At 67.8% G+C, this 16,265-nt stretch overlaps 2 protein-coding genes and 1 long non-coding RNA gene across 5 annotated transcripts; 1 reads left to right on the top strand and 2 right to left on the bottom strand.

The window, feature by feature from the left end:
• Nucleotides 1–229: 229 nt before the first annotated feature.
• On the bottom strand, nt 230–4,594 carry RAB3A (RAB3A, member RAS oncogene family). Its single transcript, XM_027738212.2, has 5 exons — nt 4,510–4,594; nt 2,717–2,944; nt 1,457–1,575; nt 1,232–1,356; nt 230–810 (listed from the first exon to the last, which is right to left on the bottom strand). The coding sequence occupies exons 2-5, from the start codon at nt 2,942–2,944 to the stop codon at nt 620–622; spliced, it is 663 nt and encodes a 220-aa protein (XP_027594013.1). The 5' UTR covers nt 4,510–4,594; the 3' UTR covers nt 230–619.
• A 277-nt stretch (nt 4,595–4,871) lies between these two features.
• LOC120324854 lies at nt 4,872–9,102 on the top strand. Its single transcript, XR_005566509.1, has 4 exons — nt 4,872–4,976; nt 6,242–6,391; nt 7,515–7,604; nt 8,015–9,102. It is a non-coding gene; the product is annotated as an uncharacterized LOC120324854 (long non-coding RNA).
• On the bottom strand, nt 6,418–13,485 carry LOC113996875 (cAMP-specific 3',5'-cyclic phosphodiesterase 4C). Of its 3 annotated transcripts, none has more exons than XM_039389428.1 (15): nt 13,306–13,485; nt 11,465–11,647; nt 11,349–11,385; nt 11,174–11,238; nt 11,004–11,053; nt 10,368–10,513; nt 9,840–9,933; nt 9,206–9,384; nt 9,025–9,123; nt 8,789–8,953; nt 8,607–8,706; nt 8,367–8,521; nt 8,157–8,279; nt 7,797–7,979; nt 6,418–7,715 (listed from the first exon to the last, which is right to left on the bottom strand). In XM_039389428.1, exons 1-15 carry the CDS (start codon nt 13,452–13,454, stop codon nt 7,200–7,202), a joined length of 2,244 nt encoding a protein of 747 aa, XP_039245362.1. In that variant the 5' UTR covers nt 13,455–13,485; the 3' UTR covers nt 6,418–7,199. The 3 variants fall into 3 exon arrangements, with proteins under 3 accessions (XP_039245362.1, XP_027594006.1, XP_039245363.1); XM_027738205.2 differs by lacking the exon at nt 13,306–13,485 and adding an exon at nt 12,465–12,575 and having other exon boundaries at nt 10,368–10,480; XM_039389429.1 differs by lacking the exon at nt 11,004–11,053 and having other exon boundaries at nt 10,368–10,570; nt 11,187–11,238.
• Nucleotides 13,486–16,265: the final 2,780 nt, after the last annotated feature.

Raw genomic sequence — 16,265 nt, 5'->3', positions numbered from 1 at the left:
TCCCAGGGCAGGGGGGGGTCTCAGGGCACAGGGAGGGGTCTCCTATGGAATGGGGTTCTCAGAGAAGGGGATCCCAAGGGAAGGGGGTCCCCAGGGAAGGGGCTTCTCAGGGCAGGAGGGTCTCCCAAGGCAGTGGGTCCCAAGGTCAGGGGGTCCCCAGGGCAAGGGGCTCCCCCAGGGAATAGGGTCCTCAGGGAAGGGGGTCCCCAGGGATTAGGGGTCCCCAGGGCAGGAGTTTCTCAGGGAAGAGGGGGGGTCCCCTCAGAGCAGTGGGGTCCCCAGGGAAGGAGGTCCCCAGGGAAGGGGATCCCCCAGGGAAGGGGGTTCTCAGGGAAGGGCTGGGGGCAATGATACCTTGGACAGTGATTAAAAGCAGAATGAGGGGAGTTTTCTACCAGCCCAGGCTTCAAAATAAATTAAGGGGGTGGGTTGGGGGGCACAGCCTAATGAATTATGGGGGCGTGGGTGGGGTGGGGAGCTCCTAAAGGGGCCGCAGCCCTTTGGGAGGTATCAGCAGCAATTCCCCCGCGGGACCCCCAAGAGGAGGGGCTGGGGGGGGGTTGGGGGGTGCACTGACCGGTTTTTGGGGGGGTTTGTGGAGGAGGGGGGGGGCTGGCCCCTAGCAGGCACAGTCCTGGTGGGGAGGGGCCTGCTGGTCCGTGAGCTGGGGGCCCTGCTTGGCCCCGGTGACGGCGGGGTCGGCCGTGTCCAGCGACTCCGACATCTTCTCGCAGATGATGTCCACCAGCCGCTCGAAGGTCTGCTTCACGTTGATGTTGTCCTTGGCACTGGCCTCGAAAAACTCAAATCCTGCACGGGGTGGGGGCAGAGGGACACGGGGGGGACACACACACAGACAGACAGATCAGGGTTCCAGCCCTGCCTCCAGCCCCGACAACATCGGAAACCGCCACGGCTCCTTCTCCTCCTCCTCCTCCCCTCGTTAAATATTAATGAGCTGCCCAACCCGCAGTGTCCAACCTGCCCCCCACGCGGGGACACCTCGCCCAGAAACTCCCCCTCCCATTCCCCCTCCCCAGCAGCTCTCAGAGGGTTTCAGGGTGGTAATAAACCCCCCCACACAGCTCAAGGACTCCATGGTTTTTTTCACCTGGTGCCGAGTCACCAGCCGGTGTCAAAGCGGAGCAATTACAGGGAGGGAATTAAGCCCTTAATTAAATTATTTGTTGGATGATGGCCGTGGGGGAGCGTTCCCCTCTCCCCAGCTCACCCAGGTGCTCGGCGAGCTGGCGGCCCTTCTCCGAGGAGACCACGCGCTCGTCCTCCATGTCACACTTGTTCCCCACCAGCAGCACCTGGGCGTTGTCCCAGGAGTAGGTCTTGATCTGGGTGGACCTTTGGGGGAAGGAGAAGAGGGATAATGGGGGGATGCTCCCAATGGGGGGCTGAGCAGGGCGCTGGAGGGGGTGGCTGGGAAGGGCTGGGGGGCACTCACCAGTCCTGCACGGCGTTGAAGGACTCCTCGTTGGTGATGTCGTACATGAGGATGAAGCCCATGGCCCCGCGGTAGTAGGCGGTGGTGATGGTGCGGTACCGCTCCTGCCCGGCCGTGTCCTGGGCAGGGACAGCAGGATGTCACCCCTGGGGGGGACAGTGACACCCCTCGGGGCGCTCCAGGGGTCACAGAGGTCCCTGGGGACACATCTCTTCCCGCCATGTCACCCCCGGGGACACAGTGACACCCCTCAGGGCTCGCCAGGGGTCCCTGGGGACATGTCCCTCCCCACCATGTCACCCCTGGGGACACAGTGACACCCCTTGGGGTGCTCCAGGGGTCCCTGGGGACATGTCCCTCCCCACCACGTCACCCCTGGGGACACAGTGACACCCCTTGGGGTGCTCCAGGGGTCCCTGGGGACATGTCCCTCCCCACCATGTCACCCCCAGGGACACAGTGACGCCCCTTGGGGCAGTCTGAGGGCCACTGAGGTCCCTGGGGACACGTCCCTTCCCACCCGGGCATCACCCCTGGGGACACAATGACACCCCTCGAGGAGCTCTGGTGCCACCAAGGTCCCTGGGGACATGTCTCTTCCCACCATGTCACCCCCAGGGGCACAGTGACACCCCTCAGGGTTCTCCAGGGATCCCTGGGGACACGTCCCTCCCCATCATGTCACTGGGGTGGACAATGACACCCCTTAGGGTGCTCCAGGTGCCATTGAGATCCCTGGGGACACGTCCCTCTCCACCCTGGCATCACCCTCAGGGCTCTCCAGAGGCCACCCAGGTTCATGGGGACAAATCCCTCCCCACCATGTCACCTCTGGGGCCACAGTGACACTCCTTGGGGTGCTCCAGGGGTCCCTAAGGACATGTCCCTCCCCACCATGTCATCCCCAGGGACACAGTGACAACCCTCGGGGTGCTCCAAGGACCACCAAGGTCCCTGAGGATGCATCCCTTCCACCCCAGCATCACCCCTGGGGACACAGTGACACCCCTTGGGGCGCTCTGGGCGTCACCAAGGTCCCTGAGGACACATCCCTTCCACCCCAGCATCACCCCTGGGGACACAGTGACACCCCTCAGGGCCCTCCAAGGACCACCAAGGTCCCTGAGGACACATCCCCTCCCACCCCAGCGCCGCTCCCGGTGCTTCCAGCCCTTCCAGCTCCGCAGGGCGGAGCAGCCCCGACACGACCACCCCCTCCCACCCCTCCGTGGGGGTCCGAGGGCGCCCCGGGGGTCTCACCCAGATCTGCAGCTTGATGCGCTTGTCGTTCCGATAGATGGTCTTGACCTTGAAGTCGATGCCGACGGTGCTGACGAAGGCGGGCGTGAAGGAGTCGTCGGCGTACCGGAACAGGAAGGAGGTTTTCCCGACGCTGCTGTTCCCGATGATCAGGATCTTGAACATGTAATCGAAGTTCTGGTCCGAGGATTCCTTCTGCCCATAGCGGGAGTCGGTAGCCGACGCCATCTGCAAGGCGGGGGAGAGGCCGTGACGGTCCAGGCCCCGGCTCGGAGCCGATTCCCGGCGCTGCGGGCACGGAGCCGGCGTGTTCCGGCTTGGGATGGGCGGTGGGGGGGCCACGGTGGGTCACTCGCCCCACAGGGCTCGCACAGGACACCTCCTGTCACCCCCAGCGAGGCGGGCCCGTGGTACATGTGGGGCACGTGGATCCCGGCCTTTGCCGTGGATCCCAGGGTTTCCCGCAGCCCTCGGAATGTGCCGTGGTCCCCAGGAGTTGCCGTGGATCCTGGGGTTTGCTGTGGATCCCGGGGTTTGCCATGGCCCCCCAGGATTTGCCGTGGCCCCCCAGGATTTGCTGTGGCCCCCTAGGATTTGCTGTGGCCCCCTAGGATTTGCTGTGCATCCCAGGATTTGCTGTGCATCCCAGGGTTTCTTGCGACCCCCAGGATTTGCTGTGACCCCCAGAAGGTTTCCTGTGGATCCCAGGATTTGCCATGGCCCCCAGGATTTTCTGTGGCCCCCAGGATTTGCCGTGGATCCCAGGGTTTGCCACAGATCCTGGGGTTTGCTGTGGACCCCAAGGGTTTGCCACAGCCCCTGGGATTTGCTGTGGCCCCCAGGATTTGCTGTGGATCCTGGGGTTTGCTATGGATCCAGGGGTTTGCCATGGCCCCCGGGATTTGCCACGGATCGCAAGATTTGCCCTGGATCCCGGGATTTGCCACGGATCGCAGGATTTGCCGCGGCATCGGCAGGTGCGGCCGGGACTCCGCAGCCTCTCCTGCATCTCCCCCACAAAATGGCACCAGCGCGGTGGTGACACGGCACCGCGAGGTGCCACAGGGTGCCGGGGGGGGAGGTCCCGGGGTGCCGGGGGGGTGCTGATGCCAGGCAGGGGGGGCACAGAGATGGGTGCCCACCCAGGGCTGCTGCGGGGGGATGCAGGATGGAGCACAGGGATGCTGGGAAGCGCTGCGGGGTTCAGGGTGCCGATGGAGGGGGGTGCCGGCTGCTACAGGGAGGGGGTTTAGGGTGCTGATGGGGGGGTGCAGGGCGCTCACGGGGGGTGCACGGGGTGCTCACAGCGAGGGTGCAGGGTGCTACAAGGAGGGGGCTGGGGATGCCGATGGGTGGGGGCGCAGGGCGCTCATGGGGGGCGCACAGGGCGCTGCAGGGAGGAGGCGCCGGGTCCTGATGGGGGGGGTACAGGGGGGGCTCAGGGCGCTCATGGGGCCGCTCCAGGCGCTGCAGGGAGGCGCCCACCCCGTGCCCGACCCCGCTGCACCCATTCGGTCCGCGTCGCAACCCCCCTTCAACGGGGACCCTGCGCATCCCCCCCGCCCTGCGCCGCATCCATCACCATCATCACCACCACCACCATCACCATCACCATCATCATCATCACCATCATCATCATCACCCCCCCTCCGCCCCCCGCCCGCCGCCTCCCGCCTCCCCCGCTGCACCGCGCCTCCCCGCCGGCTGCCGGGCGAACCCCTGGGTGCTGGGGGGTGCCGGGGGTGCCGGGGGGTTTGGGGGGGTCCCGGCGGTGGGTGTGGGGGGGGTCTCACCTCTGCCGCGCTCGCTCCTCCCGCAGCGACTGCAGCAGATGCGGACCCCGGGTGACGTCGGCAGAAGGGGCGTGGCCCGCTATGCAAATGAACCTTCGCGTCACGGGCGCGCCCCGGAGCGCGGCGCTGATTGGCCCGGCGGCGCGCGGTGATGGACAGCGGGGAGGTGTGGGGGGGGGCGGCCCCCCCCTCCCGGCGCGGTGGTGGGCGCCGCGCCCCCCCCTCGGCCGCGCGCGGTGGTGCGGTCCGGCCGAGCGGTGTGAGGCGCGGGGTGAACCACGCGCCGCGCGGGCGGGGGGAGCGGGGCGGACCATTCCCGCTCAAGGGGGGGAGGAGCGGGATCTCGCAGCCTGGCTGTCGCGACATGGCGCGCTATATCGCGACGCCCCCCCTAGGCGTGGCAGTGGCGGTCGGGCTGATCTTTACCCTGGCAGGGCGCCTGGCGCTGAGGCGGGGCTGGTGCGCAGGTGGGCGGCCATGTCCTCCCTCGCCCTCAGGTTCCAGCGGGGATTAGGGGAGGCAGCATATGGCGGCCTCGGGGCACCGGCACCGCCCTGCCCGGGCCTGCCCTGCCCTGCCCGGGGCCCCGGGACCCTCCCGGGCCCTGCCCTACCCTGCCCGGAGCCTCCCGGGCACTGCCCTGTCGTGCCCTGCCCGGGGGCTTTAAATGGCCCCTGTCCCGGTGCAGCCCCACCGGGGCCTATCCAGGACCCAGAGCCCCCGGAGGATGGAGCCGGACACCCCCCGGGCTCTGGCTGGAGCTGCCGGACACGGTGGGCACTGTCCAGGTGGGCAGTGAGAGCCCACCGTGAGGAGACAGAGCAACAGCCCCCAGTGACAACAGGATGGCCGGGAGGCAGGGATGGATCCAGGCATAGGGATGGATCCAGGCATAGGGATGGATCCAGAGTCAGGGATGGATCCAGCCATGGGGATGGGCCCAGGCTCAAGGATGATCCAGCTGCATGGTTGGATCCAGGCATAGGGATGGATCCAGGCTCAGGGATGGATCCAGGCTCAGGGATGGATCCAGGCTCAGGGGCAGACCCGCACACAGGGTTGGATCCAACCATGGGGATGGGCCCAAGCTCGGGAATGGACCCAGCTGCAGGGATAGATCCAGCCATAGGGATGGATCCAGGTTTAGGGATAGATCCACCCTCAGGGATGGATTCAGCTATAGGGACAGATCCAGCCACAGGGATGGACCATGGGTGCTGCCCCCACCTTCGCCGGGCAACAGCTCCACCACCTTCCTTGTCCGTGGATTCTGCAGCCCCTCAGCCAAGCACGGGATGAAAAGGGCTTTTTCCCACCAGCTCCTGCCCTGCTCCAGCCCAGCAGAGTCTGGGACAGACCTGGGTTCGAGGAGTTCTGGGAGCACAGAGCCTCAGCTGGCCCCTCTCAGCACAGCCCCTCTCCCCCAGCAGAGGCAGGAGGACACCCAGCACCCACCAGGAACGACCACCCCGTGTGGCTCCAGCGCTCCCAGCTCATCCCTGGGCTGGGAAAGGGTCATCCAGCTCCCAAGGCCCTGCTGCCGCCACGGGGGACAGTGTGGGGCGGGCAGGGGGTGAGAGCCTCGGGGGCCCCACGTGCCGGGGCAGTGCCAGGGCAGTGCCAGGGGTGGGGACGTGTTTGCGGAGATAAATCACCGTTGGGAGCAATGCGGAAGAGCCGGGAACGGGCCTCGCGCTGCGCCAAGCCGGCGATTAAATATTTACCTTAGCAGGCCGTGGTTGCCAGTGATGGATCTCGGCGTTTCCAGGGAGGAGCTCCTTTTGTTCCAGGCCCTCCCTGGTGCCCGCAGGGGCCACCAACCACGCCAGTCCCCGGGGACATTGGCACGGCTCCCGTGACACCAGGAAAAGGCACTTCTAAGGTAAGGAGGCACTTAAAAGGCTCGTGTTTAGGGTGGAACAAACCAGGTTTAATCTCTGAAAAGGTGAAGGAAAACCCAGAAGGATCCTGGGGGGCTGTCCCCGGGCAGGATGAGGGAGACACGGGGGTGGGGGAGTCACAGCACCTGCCGGGGCCCGAAGTGTGAAGTAAAAACGCAGCATTTTCAGTGATCATGGAGCAGAAACACGACTTTCCACCCCGAAAAACGTGTCTTTCCGCCCCAAATATCCACGTGAGTGCGGCCTCGGAGAGGCTCGGAGTAAAAAGTGAGCTACAAAAGGCTTTAAAAAGTGAACCTGTCCCCAAATAAATAAACCCCTGACTCGTGCCCGTGCCGTGCGCCGGTGCCTGGGGGTCCCTTGTGCTGGGGGTGTCACCAGCACCCTTCACCCACCTCCCCGTCCCACCGTGGGGCTGCTGTCCTGCGAGGGGCCACCTGGAAAAGTGCTGGAATGCTTTTGGCTGTGCCCCAGCCCTGCAGGGAACTCCTTCCTGGAGCCCTGTGGGGTGTGATGTCCTCAGGGCTGGGCTGGGGCCAGAGCACAGTGTCCCCAAGCCTTGCCTGAAGGGACAGGGACCTTTCCCAGCAGCTGGTGGGAGATGGGAGAGGGCGAGCAGCGCCTTCCTGTCCATCAGGACCTGCCCAGACCCCGCACGGGGACATGATTTGGGGCCCTCCACGCCCTGTGTGGTGCCACTGCCAGCTCCCCACTGTCCCCAACACCGGCCAGGGCCAGAGCCCAGTCCCACGTCCCCGTGGCAGCGAGGGGACCCACGGGCTGGTGCCGCTACGTGCCCAGGGACAGGAATGTGACGTTGCCCTCCGTGTCCAGGCACAGCCCTTGGCTGTCCTCGGGCCCTGGCACGGAGCACCCGCCGCCACCGTCCTTGGGCAGCGTCCCCTCCAGCGCCCGCCGGTTGTCCACGTCCCTGGGGCGGGGCACGGGCGAGTCCCGCTCCCCGGGGCCGGGGGACAAGCGCCTGGTGTCGGCCGACTCCGAGTCGTCCGTGCCCGGTGTCTTGGAGCCGCTGTTGTCCTCGTCCAAGGGGCTCTCAGGCCCCTCCAGCTCCGTGTCTGACTCACCCTCCTCCTCCTCCTCCAGGGTCAGCTCGAACTGGAACTTGTCGGTGTTGGCGGGGGACGCGCCGGGTGCCTCGGGCGGAGGGGACGGGCTGCGCCGGATCATGCTCTGGTACCACTCCCGGTTGTCCTCCAGCGTGTCCAGGAGCTCCTGGGCATCGGGGTGCACCAGGTCGGCCCACGTCTCCCACAGCGGGTGGGCGATGAAGTCGATGAAGCCCACCTTGAGGGGGGGAAGGAGGCAGAGCTGAGCCCCCGGCCCAGCCCTGCACACCCCCACCCCGCCCCCAGGCCGCCGCCCCACCTGGGACTTCTCCACGGAGGCGGTGTGCTTGTCACACATGGGGCTGATCTCCATCCCCTTCTCCCGCTCCCGGTCTCCCTGGTGGAAGAACTCCACCATGATGCGGTCGGTCCACTGCCGGTACAGCTCCAGGGGCTTCGTGGGGTTGCTGAGGTCGGCACAGTGCACCATGCTCTGCAGGACCTGTGGGCACAGCCACGGTGTCCTTTGTCCCCCAGGACCACCCCCACACTGTGCCAGGAACCCTTGGCCATGCCCGGCTGTGGTTGGGAGCCACCAGGCAGGACGTACCCACAGCCCAGAGCAATGCCCAACATCCGCAGTGCCAGGAAGGATTCCCAGCCGTGTCCCCCTGCCCACCTGGATCCGGTCGGAGTAGTTGTCCAGCAGCAGCACCCCCAGACTGGTCACCTTCTTGGTCTCCACCATGGTCTTCAGATCCGCCAGCAGGTTCATGTGCTTGGACATGTCCGTGGCCAACACCTGGGCAGGGCAAGCCGGGAACGGGGCTCAGCCTGACACTCCCCCCAGCCCAGACCCCCACCCTGGGGTGGTCCAGCCCCCCCGTACCATGTCGATGACCATTTTTCGGAGCGTCTGCCTCTGCTTCCTGCTCAGGTTCTGGAAGATGTCACAGTTCTCCTCCTGGAGGAGCTTGAAGCCCACGGCCAGGTGGTGGTTCTCCAGCACCGAGGCGTCGTTGTACATCAGCGCCAGCTCCGAGTCTGTGAGAGGGCACCGGTCACCCTGGGGAGACCCCAGGTGGGGTCCTCCACACCCCCCCAGCTCCATCCCTGCTCCCCAGCTCACTGGTGTTGATGAGGAACTGGTTGGAGACGCCGGGGTGGTCGACGTCGTGGATGGCGCTGGCGAAGATGGCAGCCATGATCTCCAGGTCCGTGAAGACAGCCTGGGAATGGTGGGAGAAGGAGTTGCGGGCGTGTTACAACCCTGCCAGACACACCTGGTGGCCTGAGGAGACCAATAATCACCTCCAGGGCAGGCGTGGAGAGGAGGACGTGGGTGGACTGCGCCACGTCGGCGGCGTGGAGGTTGTTGTGATAGGCCACGTCGGCGTGGTAATGGTCCTCCAGCGTCAGCATGTAGGTGATGAAGGTGTTGACGGGGATGCGGAAGGTCTTCATCAGGTCACGCTCCTGCAGGGAGGCGGGAGGTGACTCGTCCCCATCCGGGCACGGGGACAGGGCCATCCCACCGGGATGCTCACCTGGAAGATGCTGTACATGATGACGGTCAGCGGGCGGTTCCCCGAGTACTCGGCGACTTTAAACACGTTGAGCCCCCACTTGTTGGTGTCCTCCAGCTCCTGGGGACCAGAGGGACGGAGGTCCATGGGGGGCTGGCGCCAGGGACCCTGTGGTTGGGTGGGTCACCCGTGCCAAGCCCACCTTGGCCAGCAGCCCCTCGTGGTCCGTGCGCACCCCGAAGCGGGGGATGCCGGCGGCGGCGAGGCTGGAGCTGTGTGTGAGCTTCCTGACGCCGCTGATCTGGGACATGGGGCGCTTCCTCCGCTCCTTCTCCTTGTCCTTGGCCAGCGCCGAGGGGATCTCCACCTCGTGCTGCTTGTCTGGGATGGCACCGGGGTGGGCGTGAGCAGGGTGGGAGCCCAAATTCCCCCCCGACACCCCCCCCGGTTTGCGCTGATGACGCAGCGCAGGTGACACCGTGATGTCGTGACAATTTGGGGGCTGCGTGGGGGGTGCCCAGCACTTTCCATCACTGCCCTGCACGAGCCACCCGCCTGCCAGTGGATACAAACCCTGCCCTGGATACCCCTCCAAGCCCACAGTGCACCAGTATGCACCAGCATGCACCAGCAAGCACCAGCACGCACCAGCACACCCAGCCAGGACAAAGGGTGTTACAGCCCCAAACAGCAAATCCCACTGGGACACCTGGGAAAGTCCCCCTCCCTTTTCCCTCCATTTCATCCCTTCGCAAGAAGCAAGCGGGCACAAAGCCCACCCTGCTGCCAGCAGAGGGGTGACCCCAGTGGTGTCCCTGGGGTGGGGGGGTCCTCACCCAGGAAGGTTCTGGAGATGTACTCGGAGACCTGGTTCCCGGAGCGGCTCGTCTCCGAGAGGTGCGTCAGCTCCCGGTTCAGCATCCGCTTGAACTGCAGGTGGTGGGCAGAGCTCAGCAGTGTGGGGGGCACACAGGACCCCCAGGACCCCCAGGTGCCCATCCCGGGGGGCTCTGTGATGTGGGGGGCACACAGGACCCCCAGCTGCCCATCCTGGGGGGATCAGTGGTGCAGGGGGCACATAGGACCCCCAGCTGCCCATCCTGGGGGGATCAGTGGTGCAGGGGGCACATAGGACCCCCAGCTGCCCATCCTGGGGGGATCAGTGGCGTGAGGGGCACACAGGACCCCCAGCTGCCCATCATGGGGGGATCAGTGGTGCAGGGGGCACATAGGACCCCCAGTTGCCCATCCTGGGGGGATCAGTGGTGCAGGGGGCCAGCAGGCCCCCCAGTTGCCCAGCCCAGGGGGTTCAGTAGTGCCATGGTCCCCATTCCCCCCAGGGTGACGGTGACAGGGCCCCTTACCTTGTTGGAGGCCATCTCGCTGACCGAGTGCCTGGTCTGCAGCGTCTCCAGCTGGTCCAGGCACCAATCCAGCTCCTCCAGGGTCTCCCGTGAGAGCTTCTGGTGGGCATCTTCTGCTGGGGGCACCCGCCAGCTTGGCAAGGGACCTGCCGACGGCGCAACCACCCGGCACAGGGGGGCTCGTGCCACCCCAAACCCGGGGGCTCGCCGGCGGGGCGGCTCACGGCCCTCGAGCGGGGCGGCCGGGGGCACGGGGGGACGCGGGGCTCGGGGTCGAGCATCCCTGGGCAGCGGGGCTCGGCCCCATCACACCGTCCCCATGGCGTGGCAGCCCCACGTGCCACAGTGTCCCGTGGGGTGACAGCCAGCCCCGGGGGCAGCCGGGCTCCCGCGGGGCCCCGCTCACCGCCGGGTTTTATTAATGGAAGGTTTGACGTCAACGGGAGCTTTTCCACCGCCGCGAAGGGCGGCCAGGCGGGAGGAGCTGCCGAAAACCAGACATGGATCCCAAAGGGCAAAGCCGCGGCTCTGCCCTGCCTGGAGGGGGCTGTATCCCCCCGAGGGCACAGCGGGACCCACCCTGAGGGCACAGGGACGGCCCCAAAACATCCCCACCGTGGTCCCCCTGGCACTCACCGGACAGGCTGGCCTTGCTCCCGGAGGGCAGGCTGCTGCTGGATCCTCGCCTGTGAAACACGGGGGGCTGAGCAACCAGGATCCCCACAGCGGTGCCCTCGCCCTTGCCATGGGTCGGGGTCTCCCACCCAGGTGAGACCCTCGCCCTCCCCACCCCACGGCCCACTCACTTGATGCCGGCACGGTCCTGGAGGTGGGTGAGGTTGCTGCGGACGGTGCGGAGGCTGGCCAGGACCTGGGGGGCGAGAGGGGGCTGGGGCCAGGCCGACGCCCCCCGGGACACACCCCCGGGCGCTGGGCACAGGCCGTGTCCCCTCCCGGGCAGGGCACAGGGATGGCACCTACCTGGGCGAACGGCGTGACGATCATGTCTTCTCCGTGCCTGCGGGAGCAAAGGGAGCGTGAGCCTGGGGGAGGGCAGCGGGGTCCCGGGGGATGCAGGGAACTGGGGGGACACTCACAGGTCGCTGGCAATGGAGGAGTTGCGGGACATGGCTTTGGGGGACAGGTCATAGTCACTGTCGGAGCGGTACAGGAAGGACTCGCGGCGCTGCCCGTGGGAGAAGGTGCCCTGCAGGACCAGCCCCGGGCTGGCCTGGGGGTCCAGCGTGCCCCGGCCTTGGAGGCCATTCTCCAGGTCAAAGCTGTGAGGGGAGAGGAGTCAAGGCTGGCACGGGGCAAGGTGTGGGGGCACGGCCTGCAGGATGCCACTGGGTTTGCTGGGCTCTCGCTGCCATCGTCCCACTCAGCCGGTTTGGTGGCCCCTGTGGTGACACCGGTCACCTCCCAGCCTGGCCCTGCCACCTCCTTCACCCAGTGCTGAGAATGGGCACAACTCAGTGCACATGGACCCTCTCTCAGCTCCCTGCCAGCAAAGCCAGGTTGTCCCGTGTCACCCAGGTGGGACAGGCCCCCCTACCCTGAAGCTCCCAGCTCCAGAGACCCCGGGAAGGGCCAGCTCCTGCCTGTGCCATCCCCACCCTGTCCTCAGCACTGTGATCCCAAGTCCTCCAAACCCCCAAAGCCTCCATCAGCCCTGGCTCGGGGGTGCTGTGTCCCATGGAGGGGACCGTGTCCCAGCCATGGCACAGAGCCAGGGGACATCGAAGGACAGAAAACGCCACAGAAGCCAAGCCCTGGCCCTTGGGGACACACTGGTGGCAGCCCGGGGGGCACCTCAACCAGAGTCACCTGGCAGCCGTGTGCATCCATGGGGGGGACAGGGGACTTAGGGACAGGGGTGGTGACCCTGCAGTGTCCCCAAGCTGGCTGCGGCCGCCTCGCCCCCCCTCCTGCTCCGCTGGCCCCGGGGTCATGGGAAAGGCTGCGCGGAGCAGGGACACAGCGAGGGCCATCCAGCGCCTGTCCGTCACCGCCGCGGGGACGGGGAGCACCGGGGGAACTGCGAAAGCGCGGATGCCACTGGGGCCACCCTGTCCCCAGCGGGAGCCCAGCACCTACCAGATGCAGGAGTGCCTCCGGGACGGGCACCGGCTGCCCGGCAGCATCGTCCCGCTCCGGCAGCCCCGGTCCCTGTGGCGTGGCCGTCCCCGGCAGTGGCAGTGCCAGCCGGCACCGCGTCATGCCATCCCCGCAGCCCCTTGTTTTCCTGCCTCGCCTTCCCATCCCCGATGGTACCGGGGACACAAAGCCGCATTGTCCCTCCGACGGCCCCGCGGGTGATGCCCGCGTCTGTTCCCGGCCCCGTGCCACCACCTCTGACCCCGCTGCCACCGCAGGGGACAGCCCCGGGGGACACGAGCCCCCGCCGAGGGGTTGGTGCCGAATTAACCCCCCTCGTTTCGGCGTTAATGACCGAGCCGTGCCCGTGCCGGGCTGGGGGGGGCCGGGGCCGCTATAAATAGTTGTTGTTGCGGAGGGATGTGCTGAGCCCTACAGCGCTCACGCAGGTGGGGCCGGCACCCACCAGCACCCAGGGGGGGCACCCCAAAACCAACCCTACAGAGCTCCGAGCCGGGGAGGGCAGGGAGGTGCCGCGGTGGGTGAGTGGGTGCCTTGATTTGGAGGGAAAAGCCCCCCTCCCTGCCCACCGGGCCACCCCACCGCGGGTCCCTGCCTGGCCATCGCTGCAATGAGCGTGTCCGTGCTTAGCCGCGCTCGTCCAGCGGCTCCCCCCTGCCCGGCTCAGCCCCTGGCCATGTGGGGGACACCCGCTGTCCCCTCTTCGTCCCCCCCGTCCCCGTGGGCACACAGCGCTGGGGGGGGTGTCCCCTGACCCTATCCTGGCAGCACAGCCTGGTGCCACCACCCCCCCGGGGACCCGCCAGCGTCCCCCCCTTACCAGAGGGGATGCGCCACGGTGAAGCGCCGCTGCAGGCGGATGCTCTGGTTCATCAGGAGCTTCCTGAAGAGGACGGGGGAATTGCGGGGGGAATTGCGGGGGGAGGCTGCCGGAGAAGCCCCCGGCGAGGGGTGCGGGGTGGGCAGCATGGCCCGGCTCAGGGACCCCCGGCGCGGCCCCGGCGCGGCCCCGTCGCCCCCGGCGCGGAGCAGGAAGCGTGCGGCCGTCCCGGCCCCGGCGGCCCCGGGAAACTTTCCATCCCCCTCCCGCCCTGCGCCTGGGAAATTAAACAACTGTCTGGCTCCGGCAGCCGGCGCAGGGAGCGGGTCCCCCCCCGGTTTTCCTGGCGGCCCGGGCACGTGGCCCCTCGCTGGCCCGGTGCCACCGGCCACCCTGCTGTCTCCCCGAGGCGGCAGCTGCTCCCGAAAGGGCAGGGGTGCTCTGCCTGGGCACACGGAAAAAATGCCACACGGACCCCTCAGTGACCCAGACGTACGGAGTGGACGTGCCACGGTGCCACCGAGGGGCATGGATAAGCCTGGAGCATCCCAAACACTCGGTGTGGATGTGCCACGGTGCCACCAAGGGACAGGGACGAGCCTGGAGTATCCCAAACACACGGTGTGATTGTGCTGTGGTGCGGGTTGTGCCATGGTGCCACCAAGGGACGTGGCTGAGCCTGGAGCATCCTGGACTTGCAGTGTGGACATGCCACGGTGCCATCAAGGGACACAGCTGAGCCTGGAGCATCCCAGACACGTGGTGTGGTTGTGCCACGGTACCACCGAGGGACCAGTGAGAGCCAAACCCACCCCAAATTGTGGCCCAGCCCCTCCCTGGTGCAGTGCCAAGCTCCCTCCTGGGGCCGTTCCTGGGGGGAACAGGGAGCAGCAGGATGAGGTCCAGCCGGTGACAGTGGCACCGTGGGTGACCCACCGGCCTGGCCGTGGGAGCTGGCACCTGCCCAGCCTGATGCAGCAGGATGTGGATACCTGCTGTTCCCAGCGGCCACAAAAATATCCAGCAGCTGGCAGGGAGCCAGGGGGGACAACAAACGGGGCCTCTCCTGCCACGGCAGGAGCAGTGGGGACCCCAAAACCCACCGGGCGGGGGGGGTCACCCTCGCTTCCAAGGGACTGCAGGCACGACTGTGGGGACGTCAGAGCAGAGGGGGTGCTGGGACAGAGGGACATCAGGGCACAGGGGCGAGGGGGAAGAGCCCCCCCGGGCTGGCTGGCAGCCAGCAGCCCCTGGACAGCCGGGACAGGACTGGCCACAGGACAGCAAGTCCCTGACCCCAGGACAGCCAGTCCCTGTCGGACTGTCGCTGTCCCCACGTGTCTGCAGGGGTGGATGACAAGTGACACCGGAGCCATGACCCTCAGCTGTGCCAGCTCCATGCTGACCCTGCAAGCTGGGCTGGGAGAGGCACGGGATAGGGGGAATGGCCCAAAAATAGCCCTGCAACCACTGCGGGAGGGGCTGAGGTCATTTTGGGCAGAGCCAGGCCAACCCTGCGGTGGCACCGGCTGGGCCAGGGGAGGGAGACAAGCAGGGGGTGAGGAGAATGAGGGGAGGGGTTGGGGACAGGAATGGGTGGTGGGAACAGGGGTGACAGGGGTGACGGGGACGGAGGGGATGGGCACAGTGTGGTGGGGACAGGGGTGTTGGGGATGGGGTGACAGAAGCAGATGGCGATCGGGACGGACATCCCGGGGCCGGTGACAGAGGGGTTTGTCCCCAGCCCACCGGGTGCTCTGCCGGTGCCGGTGCCCCGGTGCCGCTGTCCGCCCGCCGGTGCTGAACCCGGGAGCGTCCCCACCAGCAGCGCCTTGCCCGGTAACCCCTTCCCGGTGCCAGCGGGGGCCGGCATCACCTCCCCGCTCCCCGTCCCACCCTTACCGGGGGGGCTCGGACTCATCGCCGCTGCTCGGGCCGCTCTCCTCGATGGTGAAGACCACCCGGGCTCCCTCGGGCTCGGGACCGCGGGCCGCCTCCGCCAACCGGCAGCCCAGCGGCGGCAGCAGCGGGGTCCCGGAGAAACGGCGGCGGACGGCGCCCAGCGCGGCTCCCGGGCCCGACGGGGCGGCCTCGGCGGCGTCGCGGCAGCGCTGCGGGGACACGGGGCGGCGGTGAGGGGCGCGGGGAGCGGCCCCGCGGAGCTCTGCGGGGGCACCGTCCGTGTCCGAGGGTCCCGTCCCGGGGCAGCCCCGTCGCGTCCCCCCCCCTCCCGGTACCGGGCGCCGGTAGCGCGCTGGCGCCCCCTGGCGGGCACGGTGCGGCGCTGCACCCCGGGGGTACCGGGGTGATACCTGGGCGAGGGGGGGGCACGGGGAAAGGGCACAGCCGGTGCACCGGGTGCGGTTCGTCCCGCAGCGCACGGAGCCACCGGGACACCCCCTTCCTCCTCTTCCTCCCGCCGCCACCGGAGGGAACCCCCCCCTCCCCCGTTTCCCCTGGGACCCCGCCGGAAAAGCCCCCGGAGCCGGCGCGCAATTACGCAGAGGTGAATAATAATTAACCGCCCATTAAGGGGATAATTAACTCCCGCTCAGTGCCGCCAGCCCGGTTATTGCTGCCCGCGGGGCCGGCGCTGGGACGCCCGTACCGGGGACACCCCTCGCTCCCTCCCGCGACACCCCCTCGCCCCCCGAGGTGCCCCCCGGTGCCGGTCTCACCTCCGCGCCGAGGAAGGGCAGCGCCGTCCGGCTCCTTCTCATCGCCGTCCCTGCGGGGGGAGCTCCGGGAGCTGCGGCCGGTGAGGGCTCGGGGGTGGGGACCACCCCCCCCGGGGCTGGGGATACCCCGGGGACACCCCGGGACCGGGACACGTGGGTTCGTCCCCCCGCTTCCGTGATTTACGGGCGCCTGATCTTGGCCCCCACCTCGGGTTTCGGGGCCCCTCCTTCCCACTCCCGGTGCTCCCACCGGCTGGATGAGGACAGGGACATCGGGCCTGA

This window comes from Pipra filicauda, unplaced genomic scaffold (genome assembly GCF_003945595.2).
Source record: "Pipra filicauda isolate LSUMZ 115617 unplaced genomic scaffold, ASM394559v2 scaffold729_size357988_pilon, whole genome shotgun sequence".
In the NCBI taxonomy this organism is placed as follows: domain Eukaryota; kingdom Metazoa; phylum Chordata; class Aves; order Passeriformes; family Pipridae; genus Pipra; species Pipra filicauda.
The sequence above is the reverse complement of the archived record's forward strand: the minus strand, read 5'-3'. Positions and strand labels throughout refer to the sequence as shown.

Coding starts and splice junctions, on each gene's coding strand:
- RAB3A (XM_027738212.2), bottom strand. CDS start 2,944: ATGGCGTCGGCTACCGACTCCCGCTATGGGCAGAAGGAATCCTCGGAC. Junction 1,576..2,716: donor GCATCAAGCTGCAGATCTGG/GTGAGACCCCCG, acceptor GTCCCTGCCCAG/GACACGGCCGGGCAGGAGCG. Junction 811..1,231: donor CCAGCTCGCCGAGCACCTGG/GTGAGCTGGGGA, acceptor CACCCCGTGCAG/GATTTGAGTTTTTCGAGGCC.
- LOC113996875 (XM_039389428.1), bottom strand. CDS start 13,454: ATGCTGCCCACCCCGCACCCCTCGCCGGGGGCTTCTCCGGCAGCCTCC. Junction 9,124..9,205: donor ACGAGGGGCTGCTGGCCAAG/GTGGGCTTGGCA, acceptor TCTGGTCCCCAG/GAGCTGGAGGACACCAACAA. Junction 7,980..8,156: donor ACTACTCCGACCGGATCCAG/GTGGGCAGGGGG, acceptor CTGTGCCCACAG/GTCCTGCAGAGCATGGTGCA.